The 19,886-nt window shown below is 35.6% G+C and overlaps 1 protein-coding gene across 1 annotated transcript in view; it reads left to right on the forward strand.

Moving 5' to 3' along the window:
• The window catches only part of LOC150097068 (uncharacterized), a 221,768-nt gene that overhangs the window by 161,765 nt on the left and 40,117 nt on the right, over positions 1-19,886 (forward strand). The window contains exon 12 of the mRNA XM_090408117.1: positions 1,935-2,171. Coding sequence (XP_090264243.1) covers positions 1,935-2,171 — 237 coding nt within the window. The remainder of the gene's footprint in view (positions 1-1,934; positions 2,172-19,886) is intronic.

Consider the following 19,886-nt stretch of genomic DNA (forward strand, 5'->3'; position numbering starts at 1 on the left):
ATTAGAACCATAGTGGGAAAAAGTTTAGATATATATGTTTAAGTAATAGATCATTGGTCACGACTGCAAAGTACCGATATCTATTTAAGTGTGTGTTAGAGTGTATGCCAGTGATAGGAATATTTCTCTGAACTTGAATAAAATTCCTGTTATAGGATACTGGCTGGCGCAGCATAAATATAAATTTGCCAGTATCTGAAAAGGAAATATCCCTAGGTAGAATCTAGTTAGGCTACACACAAGAAAAGATAATAGACGTTAATGAAATATATTAATTAATATATTTCTTTATTTAATATATTTTACGTTAATGAAATATATTAAATAAAGAAATTATAGATAGATAGAGAAAATAACAATAAATATAACAATGGTGCAGCTGGTAGGATTTTAAGTGAATAAGGTTTTGAATAAGATAGGATATAATCAAGTAAACGAAGTAAGTATAAATCAATAAAAATAAATATAACAGCTGAAGATGTCAGTTGTAAGGAAATATAAATTATTTGGTAGCAAGTGGTAAAATCCTATATTGTTGTGGCAAAATGTTCATCTTGGCCAGTTAAACTACCTGGTTATTGCAAAATCAGTAAGCAGTAAAATTAGATGTCATTTTAGTTCAACAGTGATCATGGAAGCATCTGTAGAAGAGATAAAATTTTTTATGAAAAGAAATAATTTTATATTTAAGTAAGACATACATATAAGTTTGCAACATTTAGGTAATAGGGAATTCACTATGCCTTATTTAGCTTGCTGACTCTGTTGGGAACTTACCCTCTTTCGTATTGAAAATCAGTACCCTGACAATATCCACAGTGTTTTGTCAGACCACGCATTTTTATATGCTTAATGTGGATCCCGCCCCATGAAAGGTAATACACCTGTCATATATTTTGTTCTGCAGTTTAACTAAGGATTAAATAATTTGGAAATTCTAAAGTACCAAGTACTGGAATTCAAATCCATGACTTGTCTTTAGAGAGGGGAAGCACTCAGCCAACTTGGCTGTTATTGATGTTTTCTCTTGTGTAGGCATTGTTCTTTCATATTCAGGTTGCCATTTTTCAGTTTTTCATTTTCTATAAACTATAATCATTTCATATCATTTTTATGATAGAAAAAACAGATAAAGTGAGAAGAATATTTGATGATTCACAGATTCATCAAATATTCTTCACACACACACACATTAGAGTGTGAGCAAGAGAGAGAGATAGAGATGCAACAGGAAATGAGAATGTTATAGAGTATTAGACTCAAGTAAACATAACACAAATGTTATTGTAGTTTCTACAACAATATCAGAAGAGAAGAGTCAATCAACTTATGCAGGCATTTTTTAAGATCATCTTATCCAAAAACTTAGTGTTTTTATAATATGATATGATAGAGACCTACAAGTTGGTAAGGGGTTGTTATAAGATCAATGGTGGAGAAGTTCTACAGAGAATAGTGGGAGATCAGGGGAGAACCAGAGGTCATCCCTGGAAACTATAAAGAGGGTGTGAGTAGGGGAGTGAGAGGCAGGTTTTTTTCGTGCAGAGTTGTGAATTTGGAATGCCTTGCCTGAGAGTGTGGTGTCTGCATGGAGTTTGAGTGTGTTTAAGGCTCGGTATGATGAGATGTGTGTGTGATAAAAGGACCTCCCAGATGAGTCTTTGACTCCATGAGGTCTTGGGGTTATAATAATAATAATAATAATATAATACAGAGAGATAATAATTAACCTAACTAACCTAACCTATTTAATTGCCATTCATTGCTAGTGATTAAAATTATGGTATTTAGTTATTTATGATAAATTTTGTGAATACCAAGCTATCCTCAAATATGTCTTAGCATTTTTTATAATTATAAATGAACCATAGTATATTTTCTTTTAATATTTATTTAAAAAGATCTGATATTAAATAAACCATTAATTTTTCCAGCAACTACAAAATCACAACCAGAAGCAACACTCAGGATTGCAAACTATTATTTCATTAAATTATAAACCATTGTCAGTAGAGGTGTACTCAAAAATTAGAGAGACCTTTGGACAGACAGAGTGTGAAGTATGTGGCCGCCTCTTTCACAGTTGTATTGACTTAGAACCTCATCTGTTGACACATGCTGAAAATAAGCCGTATGTGTGTCCGAATTGTCCATATAGTGCAGCTACAAAGGTTAGCATTTATGAAATCACTTCTTTTCTGATTTTAGAATCTAAAAGAAAAATTATGTTAGCAATAGATCATCAAAATTAATAAAATGAATGTTGAACTATATATATATATATATATATATATATATATATATATATATATGTTTAAACATATAAATGCATTTTTTTATTGGCAGTTGGTTATAGCATAAATTAAAGATACCATGAAATTATATTCTTGGTTTAATCCTTTATCCAAGTGTAAGCAAATAAAGTTTGCACTTGAAATATAATCAGGACAGAGCAACTCGTATATAGAAGCTAATGTTTGCTTGCCTTAGTATCCCATAATGCAAAGCACATATCCATATAGACATGTATAATGCTATGCATTATGGGAAGGATACCCAGACCAGTTTTGACCTTTTTTGAGGTCTCATTCAGTGGGTGCCAGACCCAGAAGTAATACCAAGGTTGAAGTAATGCCGAAGTCATATTTCCATACTAAGGAAGTCATTAGCTTCTATATGCAAGTTTCTCAGTCCTGAAATTACTTCAGGCATAAACTTTGGATTAAACCAGTAATATAATTTCTTTGTGTCTTTTTTATATAAATGTATGTTTCTAACGTGTCTACTATTTTGACTGTTTTGTTTGACTCATATAAACACAGAAGCATTTGTGAGATACATGATGATACATCTGGTTTGTCTACTGTTTCAAGTTTAAGTGAACATCAAGACTTCACAGTTAAGTGTGATCAGTCTCATAGGAAGCATTCCTTCTATACACAACCATACCCAAATCTAACTGATAGAAGCATGTGGAGTAAATTGTGCTGTACAGCTTTTTCTAGGACAAAGGAACTGACATTTTTAAATGACTGGAATATATTTATACTTTTGAAATTGTAACCAATTTGTATTGCTTATCTTGCAGCATTCCAATATGGTCTGGGGTCTTTTATGGAATAGAAAGTATGGGGAGATTGAGAATGATATGTTATTTAGCAACAGATTAAGTGAGTGTGTGCATGGAATGAAAGAATGTGAGAGAAGAACAGGAAAAGAAACAAACAGCAGTGAGTGTATAGGGTGTGAAGATTAAAAAGAGAAAAGATATATTGCTATAGGGAATTCTATAATTAGGAATGTGAAAGATGATTGCATTAAAGCATGTTATCCAGGGGTCTAAGATTAGGGATATAACTGAGACTGTGAAGAGCAGAGGGATAGAGGGGGAGTGAGACTATTGTAGGTGGAAACTAATGATCTAGGTAGTGAAAGATTTTCGTTTTATAAATGTCTGGAATGAGTTTGATAAAAGAAAAAGTAATTTTTTAAGACTAATGTTTGCACTCAAATGGATTGGGTGCATGGCATTTAGAACATTTATTGATAAAGGATAGAGTAAATGGTCAAAATCAGGGAAATGGGATTTGCAAATAGTCGGCTGTTAACAGTATTAAGGTCAATAACTCTCTGAATGTGGGATATTCAATGTTATCAGAAAGTAAATTGTGCACTGAGTGGACTAATTCACACAATGGGAGATTGTGGGAGTTTTGCAGTTTGTACATACTAATGCCAGAAGCATTCAGAATAAGTGTGAAAGAGAGATTTTAACTATGGGAACATAGATTAGGAGAAGGAATGTCACAAAGGAATAAGGAAATGGGGTTTATACATTTGTTAAGAGATAATTACCTCAGACAGCATGTATTGATAAGGGGATAAAAGATTCAAGAGTGTTGGATCTGGTTATAGCATCGGAGAACATATCAATGAGAATGATATAGTCATAGCAATAGAATATAAGGGATACACTATTTTTGGGGAGGACAGTGGGGGAGAGAATGGGGGAAGAGGTTTTGCTAATGATAGCTGAAGAATTGAAGCCAAAAAAAGTAGGAGTGCCTCAAGAGGACAGCATGTAGAGGGAAGTTCATTTGAGGCTATTTGGTGTGAGATAGAGTTCAGCAGAATGAGATATAATTGGTTGCTTCTATAATATAGGGGGATATAAGGGAGAATGTAGATGGTATGCATTGGCAAATTTATATGATGGTTTCAGGTCAAGTAATTATTATGGGGGATTTTAACTATGGAGATATAGATTGGGAGAAGAAATGGTCACAAGGAAGGAAGGAAATGGAATTTATACAGTTGTTAAGAAATAATTACCTGGGACATCAGGTATTGGAAGGGATAAGAGGTCTGAGAGTGTTAGATCTGGTCATAGCATTGGAGAACATATCAATAACCATTTACCAAACTGTCTCCACTTGGGGAAAGTGATCATGTGATCTTGACCTAAAAGATTGTCTGGCGTGTAGAATTTTCTGTTAATTAGTATATGTGGAATTAAAAAACTGGTGATTATGACAAACTGAAAAGTCAGCTTTCAGCAGTACCATGGCATGAAAATTTGGATGGGAGAGATGTTGATGGTTGTAAAGGGGTGTTTAAGGAAAGCAGTATCAGACTGTATACCCAGAGTCAGGAGGATAGATCAAGTAGGATTAAGATGGATGAATAATATTATTAAGCAGGAGTTGCAGATAAAGAAAACGTTGTGGAGAGAGTAGAAAGAAAAAGATGATCAGCATCTTTACTACAAATAGTTGAAAAATCATGGGAATATAAAAAAGATCTGTATCTAAGTTTTGTAGATCTGGAAAAAGCATATGACAAGGTGCCAAGAGAGAAGTTATTCAATACGCTACAGTTATATGGTGTCAATGGGACATTATATCAAGCAATACTTAGTCTTTATTTGAGTTGTAAGTCAGCAGTTGGAATTGAATGAAGTACAGGAAGGTGGTTTAATGTTAAATCTGGCGTCAGACAAGGATGTACGTTATCCCCTCTGTTATTCATTATCTATATGGATCACATTATGAAGGAAAGTGGTATTAAACCTGATATCAAAATTGGAGATGTTAATCTCAGCTCTTTGCTTTATGCAGATGATGTTATACTTCTAAATAAATCCAGTACAAGTCTGCAAGATTCCCTGACTAAATTGAATAACTGTTGTAATAGATATGGTATGAAGGTCAGCAATAACAAGACAATGAAAATAAGCAGGAGCATTGAAAATATCAACTGCATTGTGAATGGAGAACCTGTAGAACAATTAAAACATTTCAACTACTTAGGCACGATTTTTAGTGAAGATGGTAAATTAAATATGGAAATAGACAACAGAATCAACAAAGCTCGTATAGTAGGAAGTCAACTGAATAAATTTATATGGAATAAAGAGAAATTAGTCAAAACACTAAATTAGCTGTATGCAGGACAGGGTTCAAATCCGTTTTAACTTATATGGATCTGAGAGCTGGGTTAGAAGTAAAGCACTTGACCAAAGACTAGAGACCGCAGATATGAGAGTCCTGAGAAAGATTTGGGGCATGAACAGATGGCATCAATTGCAATATCATATTAAAAATGAGGATATTAAGAAAGAACTTAACATTGTTAGCATCCAGGAATGTGTTAGCTGAGCTCATCTCAGGTGGTATAGTCCCTTAAACAGAATGGGAGAGGAAAGATTAGCAAAACAAATGTTCTCAAGAGGTAAAAACCCAAAGGAAGACCAAAATATAGGTGGATTGATACGGTAAAAAGTGCCTTTGAAGATAGAAATATAAGATCTGACAATGTTGAAGCCCTGACAGGTAATAGATTGATTTGGAGAAAAATTGTAGATAGGAAGTAACTATTATGTAAATTTTTCATGTAGTGCTATCATATCCTGTACACCCCTTGAGGCTAAATGTCAGGAATTTGATGATGATGATCAGCATATCCATGAACAGTACTAGGTAGGTACAGGCAAGGAGAATGATGTGTATGGTGAGGAAGGGCAAAGGTAATTATGAAGAAGCTAGTTGATGAGTCCAAAAGAAATCCTACGGATTTCTTTTGCTGTGTGTCAACTAAAAGGAGGAATAACTATGGAAGGATGACCTTAAATAGTGTTGATCGTAGGGAAGTAACAGAAGCAAATCAAATAGTTGACTTACTTAGTGGTCATTTCACAAAGCCATACCTTCTTGGGTGTGATATTTCAATGCCAAATGTGTCACTGAATGATGAGAGACTGGAAATGGAAGAAATAGAGGTGCTTAGTATACTGCAGAACCTTAATGCAAACAGTTCCATATGGTCAGATGGCTTATTGGCCCAGGTGTTATGGGAATGTGCAAAAGAATTAGCACCTTCTCTGACCAAGCTGTTTAATTTAAGCCTCAGCTCTGGTAAGATTCCAATTGTTAAATCTTGAATGAAAGGTTTATTATATTGTAAAATATTTCATTTAGATTTAACAGGTACAAAAATTCCTGGAGAAAATGCTTGTATATAGGTATAAGTGAAACTGTTGACAGAAGTAACAAAATAATCATTTAATTGTAAATTCTCCTATATATTATATTGTTAAGTGTCCTTGTTAAACCGATAAGAGTTGAAATTTAGTGAAAGTTTTGCTAACATGAGAAAGAGATCTAAGTATACAATGAGATAATCGGCTTAAAGGAATGACCTCAGGCAGTCACGTATGCAAGGTCCAAGTTGCGCGCGTGGAGAATGCAACGAGGAGAGAACGGTACCGAGTGCAAGAATTTGAGGTGCCGGCCAGAAAAGAGTGACGTAAGAGGGAGAACAGCTCAGCAAGGATATATAGAGCTTGGCGGCACCAACTCAGGGCTCTTTTTTTGTTCAGGATTCCGGTTCCAGTCATTCCCATAGAAGTTGCATGAGAGTAGTCGAAAAGGACGATGTCCATGTGGCCAGATAGCGACCCAGTGTGGGTATAATCATCGGTACAGTGGAAAGGCCAGCGCAAACCGATCAGCATGCGGAACCATGTGGACCGAACCTGGCACAGCAGCTTTGCCCACATCGGAAAGGGTGATTTGTGATCGTAATCACTAGTTTGTCCTACTGGAAGACAACTGACTGTAAGAGAGGGTAACAAGCCGTGTGAATTTTTTCGAAAGATTGAGAGAAAGGGCAAGAGAGATCCCAATGCTTGGTAATGTAGAAATTTTTCAATTCCTTTGTATGCAAGAAACAGTTAGTATGCAATATTGTGCGGATATGCTCAATGATGGACTTACAAAACTGAACCAGGACTTTAGTATCTAATCAACTAGTAGATTGTCTTAGCTCTGAGTAAGAATTCATGTACAGTGTGGTAATTGAATTGCTAAAGTATGTTATAACCTGATAGTTCTTGAATCTAGAATAAGATAAATGCTTGTGCAAGAATGTTAGTTGAATAGGATCAAGTCAGAAATTTAACTGGTAGTAGATATTGTCTCATATTGTTTATGACTAGGAGTATTAAGGTTATGTCTGGTTAATCATATTCAATGATTAACCAGAGATTCAGTTTTGTTAAGTGATCTTAATATTTGTGTATCGTATTAGAGTAATGAATAAACCTTTCTTTTTCTTATCTAACAAATTGCCTGATCTGTGAACTCATTGCACCACTGGACTTCATAAAAATAGAACCAGTACAAGTTAAACTGTGGGGATAGCTACGATTGCAGTAAGAGTAAAGATATACGAAGTTTTTTTGTAATTGGGAATTTTAATTGCTTGATTATCGAACAGTGTGTAATTTTGAGTATTAACTCCCTGACAAGGAAGATTCTCCTGTCTAAGAATTTGGATGGTGCAGATTTAACAAACTAATTTTTCCATATTCTGACCCGGAGTTAATTCCAGATTTGTATCAAAGAAATTTGGCTCTAGCTGTGGGCAATTTCTTTGTCTACCAAGTTTTTGCACACGTGAGCAATTTAAGTAGTGGCCACAGAGTGGAAAGGGCGAAAGCAAGTGCGAGAAATTATATCAAGTAATAGGGAACTTCACTAAAGATAATAATCATAAGTTTTAACAACAACAAATTATAAACACAACAAACACACACACAAGGTAAGAATATAAAGTAAAAAGAAAAATTTAACACCAATAGAATGAAAAGAGGGGAAAATAATTCCTGTGCAAAAAGGAGGCTCCAAGACAGAAGTAGCAAATTATAGCCAATCAGTATATTAGAAGTAGTGGTTAAAGTTTTGGAGAAGTTGATAAAAATAAGAATTTGGAACTGGGTGGACAGAAATATGATACTTTATAAGGGACAACATGATTTTGTGAGGGGGTGGGTCTTGCCTTAGTAATTTACTTACTTTCTATAATAAAGTAACAGTGGAGTTGGATAAAGGAAGTGTTTACTCAGTGATACTGCTGGACTTCGCAAAGGCATTTGACAAGATTCCACATGGAATTCTGTTGAATAAATTAAAGCAAATGGTAATGGATCTGAAGCTGGTGATTTGGATTAGAGGGTGGCTGATGAAAAGATATCACTGAGTGGTTTATGGAGGAGTTCAGTTCATTATAAGGTGACTTGTGGTTTACCTCAAGACTCAGTACTTGGTCCTCTGCTGTTTAATTTTTATATTAATGATATTGGAAATAATCTGACAGAAAATATTCACTTATTTGCTGATGATGATGCAAAACTGGAGAAGTTCTGGTTTAATGTGGCTAGGTGTAAGGTAATGCACTTTGGGAGGATGAGATCACATACTGTGTACTATGATGGAATTGAACTGCAAGAGGTTGATGAGGAAAGGGGCTTGGGAGGATTATGGACAGAGAATTGAAGTTTAGAGGGCATATATCACAAAGGTGGCCAAATAGTTGTTGAAGAACACACTAATAAGCAGGGATAGGGAAGGTATTGTTCCACTGTATAAGGCATTAATAAAGCCACATCTAGGGAGTGCTGTGGAGGGAGTTGGAGATGATAGAGGTGAAGTGAAGGCGGGAGAAGGGGATATCCTTGAGGTATGGAGTGGTTACTTTGAGGGACTGCTAAATGAAACAAGCAGTGATGACAGCACAGTGATAGAAAACACTGACCAGGCATGCAGTCAGGAATACATATCCATACTTGAAGTAGAAAAAGCCATCAAAGGCTTGAAATGTGGAAAGGCAGCAGGAGTAGATGATATTCGACCAGAAATGCTGAAGTATGGTGGTATAAGAGTCTTACAGTGGCTGCACTGCATAGTTCAGAAAGCCTGGACAGAGGGACGAATTCCCGATGATTGGAGTAGAGCTCTAATAGTACCCATTTATAAAAAGGGAAATAAAACTGAATGTGAGAATTACAGAGGTATTTCCCTACTGAGTGTCCCTGGCAAGATCTATGCAAGTATACTTGAGAAACGGTTGAGAAGAATTGTGGAAGAAAAGCTTGGTGAAGAACAAGCTGGATTCAGGCCAAATAGAGGCTGTCAGGATCAGATCTTCACTTTACGACAAATAGTCGAGAAAGCATGGGAATATAACAAAGATCTGTATTTAAGTTTTGTCGATTTGGAAAAGGCATATGACAAGGTGCCAAGAGAGAAGCTATTCAATACGCTGCAGTTATATGGTGTCAATGGGGCATTATATCAAGCAATACTTAGTCTTTATTTGAGTTGTGAGTCTGCAGTTAGAATTGAAGGAAGTACAGGAAGATGGTTTAATGTTAAATCTGGTGTGAGACAAGGATGTACGTTATCCCCTCTGTTATTCATTATCTATATGGATCACATTATGAAGGAATGTGGTATTAAACCTGATATCAAAATTGGAGATGTTAATGTCAGCTCTTTGCTTTATGCGGATGATGTTATACTTCTAAATAAATCCGCTACAAGTCTTCAAGATTCTCTGACTAAATTGAATAGCTGTTGTAATAGATATGGTATGAAGGTCAGCAATAAAAAGACAAAGACAATGAAAATAGGCAGAATCATTGAAAATGTCAACTGTGTTGTGAATGGAAAACCTGTGGAACAAGTAAAACATTTCAGCTACTTAGGCACAATTTTTACTGAAGATGGTAAACTAAATATAGAAATAGACAACAGAATCAGCAAAGCTGGTATCGTGGGAAGTCAATTGAATAAATTCATATGGAATAAGAAAGAAATTAGTCGGAACACTAAATTAGCTGTATACAAGACTGTGTTCAAACCAATTTTAACTTATGGATCTGAGAGCTGGGTCAGAAGTAAAACACTTGACCAAAGACTAGAGACCGCAGATATGAGAGTCCTGAGAAAGATTAGAGGCGTGAACAGATGGCATCAATGGCAATATCATATTAAAAATGAGGATATTAGGAAAGAACTTGACATTGTCAGCATCCAGGAATGCGTTAGCAGAGCTAATCTCAGATGGTATGGTCACTTAAATAGAATGGGAGAGGAAAGATTAGCAAAACAAGTGTTCTCTGCCAGGTTGGCAGGAAAACGACCCAGAGGAAGACCAAGATATAGGTGGATTGATACGGTACAAAGTGCCTTAGACGATAGAAATATAAGATCTGATAATGTTGGAGTCTTGACAAGTAACAGACTGATTTGGAGGAAAATTGTAGATAGGAAGTTAGTAATGATGTAATTTTTTCATGTAGTACTGTCATATCCTGTACACCCCTTGAGGGTACATGGCAGGAATTTGATGATGATGATGATGATGATGACATCTAGACTATTGCACACAAATCTGGTTACCCCTGATTCCTTGGTGATGAAGTTGACGAGGAAAGGGGGCTTGGGAGGATTGTGGACAGAGAATTGAAAAGATATCACTGAGTGATTTATGGAGGAGTTGAGTTCAGGAGAAGGCAGATGACTGGTGGTTTACCCAGTCACCAGAGGCAAGTGACAAAGATTGTGGTAGGTCTGTGGAATGCTTCCTGTGAGAATAGATTGAAGATCTGTAGGCTCCAAAAACAAGTTGATAGGCATAAGAGAGGAGATATGATAGAAGCATATAAGTTATTAAAGGGCCTAGAGGTTTATAGGATTGATATTGGTGATTTTTTTTTTTTTTTTGGTGTAGTGCAGGAGGGGAAAGAGAAAGACAGAGAATGAGGAGGTCATCCTTGGAAATTGTAAGAGTGTTGAGACTAAATTTTTTGCTTGAAGGGTGGCAAATGGGTGGAATGCATTGCCAGAGGTGGTTGTGAATTTGAGAGTTTGTCTGTGAATGAGTTTAAAGACAGGTAGAATACGTACCTTTCATATGCTTGGGATGGAAGGCACCTATTCTACCCACTTAATTTTTCTTCCTAAGAGTTAACTATAAATACAACCATAAGTAATCCAGAATCTTAAATCTAATATAACAATTGTCATGTTAAATTAGGACATCATTGTTACTGTAAGAAGACTATCTATATGAAAGAATGTTTCTCTGATGTTATCTTAAATAGAATATAGCTTTGATGTAGGTTTTAATTAAATAATTTATTAATTTATTTATTTTTTATTTGTATTTGTATTTTTTTTTATTTATTTAATTTTTTTTTTATATATTCTATTTTCACTAGATGTCATGCCAGTAGAATAACCGTTGATCAAATCATTCTCTCTCTCTCTCTCTCTCTCTCTCTCTCTCTCTCTCTCGCATGCTGTGTAAAATGTAATTCAGCTTGTCTCTGTATGAAGACTATCTATCTGGAGTATGTATATACTCCAGATGATGACCTTAATATGAAGGTCGAAACATCGGGGAATTAAAATAGTCATTTATAACATGGTTGTAGAGTCCATAATTTATCTAAAATGAATGATGATCACCGTGTAACACTAAAGGAAAGAACAGGTGATTTGTGGTAGTTATTTGATTTAGTTGTATTCCACTACTGTTAGCAGAATACAATTAAAATCTCGAGTCCTAAATTTATAGGATGCAGGGATCAATCCCCAAAATGAAGCTGCATAGTTCTTATATAAACAGCATAAAGACTCCATAACTGTTCGTAAGCTCAAAGTTGTATTATTTTTCTTGAATGAAGATTAATTTAGATTTAATAATACTTTTGAATTGATTTCGTGCCTGCTTGATTGCTAATTCTCGAATTATCATTTTTCGTGACATTCATCTTAACCTCAAAATACCACATATACCCACATAATAAATATTATTAAAGCACAAAATTAAAGATACCAAGAAATTATATGCTTGGTTTAATCCATTATCCAAGTGTAAGTATACTTTGTTTGCTTACACACAAAGTTTGCGCCTGAAGTATCTTTCAGGATGGGTTGCTTGTGGCAAAAGTGGTATGACTTCACATCACTTGCATTAGTATCCCGTAAAGCAAAGCTCATCTCCTTACGGACATGTATAATACTGTGCATTATGGGAAAGGTCACTACCAAGAGTGGTTTCGATCTTTATTGAAGTCTCATCAATGGGAGACAGACCCGGAGGTCAGATACCAAGGTTAAAAGTAGTGCAGAAGTCATATTTTCCTATATGAGTTGCCAAAAGGTGTCACACCTTATTATTAAAATATTAAAATACTCTGGATTAGAGCCCAGATAGCCCAGTCAGTAAGAGAAATCAAACAATTGATTGCTTTCAGACTATAAATGCTACAACTGACTTTTGACAGAAATTTTTTGTAAGAAAGTTTTAAAGCGAATAAAAGTTGAGCAGCTATCAGTGTGAACTGTAGACTAAAATACACAAAGATTATTGAAGGAAAAAATGAAAGAGTTTGAGAACAGGAACCAAACCTTGGAGATTCAGTGGCAAGCCTTGAAGAAAACCCTGATTGATTCAGCCAGAAAGGCATGTGGTGAGGTTGTCTGCAAGGATAGAAAAATCAGAACTCCATGGTGGACACAGGAGGTTAAAGAGGCAGTGAAGGAAAAGAAGAAAGCATATCAAAAGTTCCTGGCAAATAAGTCAGTTTGTGCTCTTAGAGAATACAGAGACAAATGTAAGAAAGTGAAACACTGTGTAAAACTAGCTAAACAAAAGTCATGGAAGGACTTTGGCAAGAACATAAAAAATAAATATCAAGAAGGTGGTAAGATATTCTGGAGGTTGTTGAAAAAGCTTAGGAATGGAGGAAAGAGTGCTGTAAAAGGAGTTAGAGATGATAAAGGTGAAATGAAAACGGGAGAAAAAGATATCCTTGAAGTATGGAGTAATTACTTCAAAAAATTGCTAAATGAAACAAGCAGTGATAGCACAGTGGAAAGTCTCTATCATCTACTCCTGCTGCCTTTCCACATGAAATGTGGAAAGGCAGCAGGAGTAGATGATATTCGACCAGAAATGCTGAAGTATTGTGGTATAACAGTCTTACAGTGGCTGCACAGCATAGTTCAGAATGCCTGGACAGAGGGACGAATTCCCAATGATTGGAGTAGAGCTCTCATAGTACCTATATATAAAAAGGGAAATAAAACTGAATGTGAGAATTACAGAGGTATATCCCTATTGAGTGTTTCTGGTAAGATATATGCAAGTATACTTGAGAAACAGTTGAGTAGAATTGTGGAAGAAAAGCTTGGTGAAGAACAAGCTGGATTCAGGTCAAATAGAGGCTGTGAGGATGAGATCTTCACTATACGACAAAGAGTGGAGAAATCATGGGAATATAACAAAGGTCTGTATTTAAGTTTTGTCGATTTGGAAAAGGCATATGACAAGGTACCAAGAGAGAAACTATTCAATATGCTACAGTTATATGGTGTCAATAATGCCCCATTGGTGTCAATGGGGCATTATTATATCAAGTTATATTATTATATCATATTATATTCATTATATTATATCAAGCAATACTTAGTCTTTATTTGAGTTGTAAGTCAGCAGTTAGAATTGAAGGAAGTACAGGAAGATGGTTTAATGTTAAATCTGGTGTGAGACAAAGATGTACATTATCCCCTCTGTTATTCATTATCTATATGGATCATTATGAAGGAAAGTGGTATTAAACATGATATCAGAATTGGAGATGTTAATGTCAGCACTTTGCTTTATGCAGACGATGTTATACTTCTAAATAAATCCACTACATTTCTGCAAGATTCTCTGACTAAATTGAATAACTGTTGTAATAGATATGGTATAAAGGTCAGAAATAAAAAGACAAAGACAATGAAAATAGGCAGAATCATGGAAAATGTCAACTGTGTTGTGAATAAAGAACCTGTGGAACAAGTAAAACATTTCAGCTACTTAGGCACGATTTTTAGTGAAGATGGTAAATTAAATATGGAAATAGACAACAGAATCAACAAAGTTGGTATGGTAGGAAGTCAACTGAATAAATTCATTTGGAATAAGAGAGAAATTAGTCGGAACACTAAATTAGCTGTATACAAGACAGTGTTCAAATCAGTTTTAACGTATGGATCTGAGAGCTGGGTCAGAAGTAAAACACTAAAGACTAGAGACTGCAGATATGAGAGTCCTGAGAAAAATTATAGGCATGAACAGATGGTATCAATGGCAATATCATATTAAAAACAAGAATATTAGGAAAGAACTTGACATTGTCAACATCCAGGATTGCGTTAGCAGAGCTCATCTCAGGTGGTATGGTTACTTAAACAGTGGGGGCGTGGAAAGATTAGCAAAACAATTGTTCTGTGCCAAGTTGGCAGGAAAACGACCCAGAGGAAGACTAAAATATAGTTGGATTGATACGGTACAGAGTGCCTTAGATGATAGAAATATAAGATCTGGTAATGTTGGAGTCTTGACAAGTAACAGACTGATTTGGAGGAAAATTGTAGATAGGAATTTAGTAATGATGTAAATTTTTCATGTAGTACTATCATATCCTGTATACTCCTTGAGGGTACATGCCAGGAATTTGATGATGATGACTTTTTTGACAGGAATACAGTTGGCACTCACTATTGTTGAAAACATTGTCATAGCAAACTTGCTCACTATAACAAATTATCAAAAAAGGTCTAATTGAAACTCCATAGACAAAATGCTCTTCTAAAGAAATTTCACTATAGCAAACTGCACAGTGTTCCCTATAAGTTATCTGTACTGAGAGTCCACTATATGCAGATACTCTTGTTAGAGTTCACTTTCCGAAGACGATGCTCTTTGGTTGTCAAGACCTGACTTGCAATCCCATGTAGGATGCAAAGATCCTTTATCAAACCTTTTCAGTTGAAGGTGGAGTTAGCTGGTCTCATATAGAGACGGAAGGGCTTTTTTCCTAGAAAGTCATAATTTTCATCCCGTAAAACATGCAAGCCAACCAGAACAACACCTGCAACGTACAGACATAACTGCATGTATTCACCTGATCATAAATCCAAAACATCATTTGCCAAATCGTCATTTTGAGGATTGCTCCCTGCATCCTATAAATTTAGGACTCTAGACTTTAATTGTATTCAGCTAACAGTAGTCAACGAATAATGCTCAAGATTATTATTTCAGTTATATCATCTTAAAAATATACTGAAATATTTGGTTGCAGTATAGTTTGGTTTCTTAGCTTTAGAACTTGTTTTGTAGAATGTAACTGTCCTAATTTCCTGAGTAATTTATTTCTGATAGAGTAATTAGGTGTAATCTATTGAAGGTCATCTTGCTTGACATCATTCACATAGCCTGTGCTTGGCGAGATAACTTTAAATACAATATGATGTAGGATGTTATTTGTGTGTGTGTGTGTGTGTGTGTGTGTGTGTGTGTGTGTGGAAAGTTTTTTAACTTGGGTATAAACCTGAAAGCACAACCCAACTCAACATCACCAGAGTTAAAGATCGGTACTATCAACATAAGAAGCCTGAAGGGCAAAGAAATGAAGCTAGCTGAAGAATTAGATAAGTACCAGATCGAAACAAAAAAGAGAAAAACTGGTGAGATCTTTCTGAGCAATAAATACAAAATGTTATATTCAGACAATGACAATCAAGGAAAAGAAGGAGTAGCCATAGTATTCAACACAAAATACGAGGCTAATCTTCTTGAATGGCAGGCAGTCTCAAGTAGAGTGATGTGGGCAGATATCAGAAGGGGGAACTGGACAATGAGACTTATTTGTGCCTATGGTCCCACAGAAGGATCTACTAAGGTAGAAGTGGAGGAATTTTTTGAGGCTTTAGAAAAAGCAACTGACACAATGAAAAATGAAAAGTTGGTCCTTGTTGGGGATATAAATAGCAGAGTAGAAAATGATTGTCGAACATACAAAATTATTTTGGGAAAATTTGGAGAAAAGAGCAAAGCTAATAATAATGGCAAATACCTGTTGGATTTCTGCTCAGGATGTGGACTGGTTATTACTAACACCATGTTCCAACATAAAAATGTGCACAAATTCACATGGAGAGAAGAGGCAAGGAATAAGAAAAGTCTCATTGACTATGTTATTGTTGATAGTGATGTTTTCTCCCTGGTGCAGGACACCAGAGTGTACAGAGGATTTGAAATTGGAAGCGATCACTATTTAGTCTTGAGCAGGATGAAATTGAATTTCATATTGAAAAGAATAACATGTAAGAAAGTTTTAAAGTGAATAAAAGTTGAACAGCTCTCAGATGGGAACTGTAGACTAAAATACACAAAGATTATTGAAGAAAAAATGAAAGAGTTTGAGAACAGGAACCAAACCTTGGAGATTCAGTGGCAAGCCTTGAAGAAAACCCTGATTGATTCAGCCAGTGAGGCATGTCGTGAGGTTGTCTGCAAGGATAGAAAAATCAGAACTCCATGGTCGACACAGGAGGTTAAAGAGGCAGTGAAGGAAAAGAAGAAAGCATATCAAAAGTTCCTGGCAAATAAGTCAGCTTGTGCTCTTAGAGAATACAGAGACAAATGTAAGAAAGTGAAACACCGTGTAAAACTAGCTAAATAAAAGTCATGGGATGACTTTGGCAAGAACATAAAAAATAAATATCAAGAAGGTGGTAAGATATTCTGGAGGTTGTTGAAGAAGCTTAGGAATGGAGGAAAGAGTGCTGTAAAAGGAGTTAGAGATGATAAAGGTGAAATGACAACGGGAGAAAAAGATATCCTTGAAGTATGGAGTAATTACTTCAAAAAATTGCTAAACGAAACAAGCAGTGATAGCACTGTGGTAAAAAACACTCAACAGGCATACAGTCAGGGATACATATCCATACTTGAAGTAGAAAAAGCCATCAAAGGCTTGAAATGTGGAAAGGCAGCAGGAGTAGATGATATTTGACCAGAAATGCTGAAGTATGGTGGTATAAAAGTCTTTTAATGGCTGCATTGTATAGTTCAGAAAGCCTGGACACAGGGATGAATTCCCGATGATTGGAGTAAAACTCTATTTGTACCCATATATAAAAAGGTAAATAAAACTGAATGTGGGAATTACAGAAGTATATCCCTATTGAGTGTTCCTGGTAAGATATATGCAAGTATACTTGAGAAACGGTTGAGAAGAATTGTGGAAGAAAAGCTTGTTGAAGAAAGCTGGATTCAGACCAAATAGAGGGTGTCAGGATCATATCTTCACTTTACAACAAATAGTTGAGAAAGCATGGGAATATACCAAAGATCTGTATTTAAGTTTTGTAGATCTGGAAAAGGCATATGAGAAGATGCCATGAGAGAAGTTGTTCAATATGCTACAGTTATATGGTGTCAATGGGGCATTATATCAAGAAATACTTAGTCTTTATTTGAGTTGTAAGTCAGCAGTTAGAATTGAAGGATGTGCAGGAAGATGGTTTAATGTTAAATCTGGTGTGAGACAAGGATGTACATTATCCTCTTTGTTATTCATTATCTATATGGATCACATTATGAAGGTAAGTGGTATTAAACATGATATCAGAATTGGAGATGTTAATGTCAGTTCTTTGCTTTATGAGGACAATGTTATACTTCTAAATAAATCTGCTACAAGTTTGCAAGATTCCCTGACTAAATTGAATAACTGTTGTAATAGATATGGTATGAAGGTCATCATTAAAAAGACAAAGACAATGAAAATAGGTAGAATTGTTGAAAATGTCAACTGTGTTGTGAACGGGTAACCTGTGGAACAAGTAAAACATTTCAGCTACTTAGGCATGATTTTTACTGAAGATTAAATATGGAAATAAACAACAGAATCAACAAAGTTGGTATGGTAGGAAGTCAATTGAATAAATTCATATGGAATAAGAGAGAAATTAGTCAGAACACTAAATTAGCTGTATACAAGACAGTGTTCAAACCAGTTTTAACTTATGAATCTGAGAGCTGGGTCAGAAGTAAAACACTCGACCAAAGACTAGAGATTGCAGATATGAGAGTCCTGAGAAAAATTATAGGCGTGAGCAGATGGCATCAATGGCAATATCATATTAAAAATGAGAATATTAGGAAAGAACTCGACATTGTCAGCATCCAGGAATGCGTTAGCAGAGCTCATCTCAGGTGGTATGGTTACTTAAACAGAATGAGCGAGGAAAGATTAGCAAAACAAGTGTTCTCTGCCACATTGGCAGAAAAATGACTCAGACGAAGACCAAGATATAGGTGGATTGATACGGTACAACGTGCCTTAGATGATAAAAATATAAGATCTGATAATGTTGGAGTCTTGACAAGTAACAGACTGATTTGAAGGAAAATTGTAGATAGGAAGTTAGTAATGATTAAATTTTTCATGTAGAACTATCATATCCTGTACACCACTTGAGGGTACATGTCAGGAATTTGATGATGATGATGATATTATGTGTTGAAGATACCGAGTAATTTTATATAAACTTGGTTTTTAATCCTATTTCCCAAGTGAGCAAACAGACCAGTAAGTCAAATTTGCACCTGCATGTAGTGCAAGACTGAGGCAACTCGTGGTAAAGATGGATTAAGCTCTGATCACTTTCCTTATTATTTTTCCCTTAATGTAAAGCATATCCCCTTGTGGAGATATATGATGCTATGCATTAAAGGCAATGGTCACTACCCATACCAGTTTCGACTTTTATTGAGGTCTTGTCAGTGGCAGCCAGACCAAACAATGCTAAGGTTGAAGTGATGCAGAGCTTGTATGAATTTTACCTAAACAAGTTGCCACCAGGTGCTTTGACCTTATTAAATAAAATCTGAGTATGAGAGAAAGATGTAGAACGTTTTTTTAACTTAGGTATATTATGTATTCAAGATACCAAGTAATTTTATATAAACTTGGTTTTTAATCCTTGGGAAATAGGATTAAAAAACGAAGTTTATATAAAATTACTTGGTATTTTGAATGCATAATATACCCAAGTTAAAAAACTTACTACACCTATCTCTCATCTTGAGATTTTATTTAATAAGGTCAAAGCACCTGGTGGCAACTTGTTTAGGTAAAATTCATATAAGCTCTACATTACTTCAACCTTAACATTGTCTGGTCTGGCTCCCACTGACGAGACCTCAATAAAGGTCGAAACCGGTATGGGTAGTGACCATGGCCTTTAATGCATAGCATCGTACATCTCTGCAAGGGGATGTGCTTTACATTGAGGGAAAAATACTAAGGAAAGTGATCAGAGCTTAATCCACCTTTACCACGAGATGCCTAGAGTGGCACTACCATGAATTGCCTCAGACTTGCACTACGTGCAGGCACAAACTTGACTTGCTTGTCTGTTTGCTCACTTGGGAAATAGGAAGTTTATATAAAATTACTTGGTATCTTGAATATATATATATCTTCTTCTCCCATAGTCCTAAATGAACCATTGGGTCATTCATGGCTGGTAGGTGATACTCTTTGCTAGCCTCCTCCAGTCGTCTCGGTCTCTTGTTCTTAGTGTCAGTTGAGAAAGGGAGGAATTTTTCCATTTTTTGATGTTATCAGTCCATTTTAATTGAGGTTGGCCCCTAACCCTTGATCCCGGAACGATTCCTTCTAGGGTTTGCTT

This window comes from Typopeltis vanoorti, chromosome 18, assembly GCF_054136105.1.
Source record: "Typopeltis vanoorti isolate ZY-2024b chromosome 18, IOZ_Tvanoo_1.0, whole genome shotgun sequence".
Taxonomy (NCBI): domain Eukaryota; kingdom Metazoa; phylum Arthropoda; class Arachnida; order Uropygi; family Thelyphonidae; genus Typopeltis; species Typopeltis vanoorti.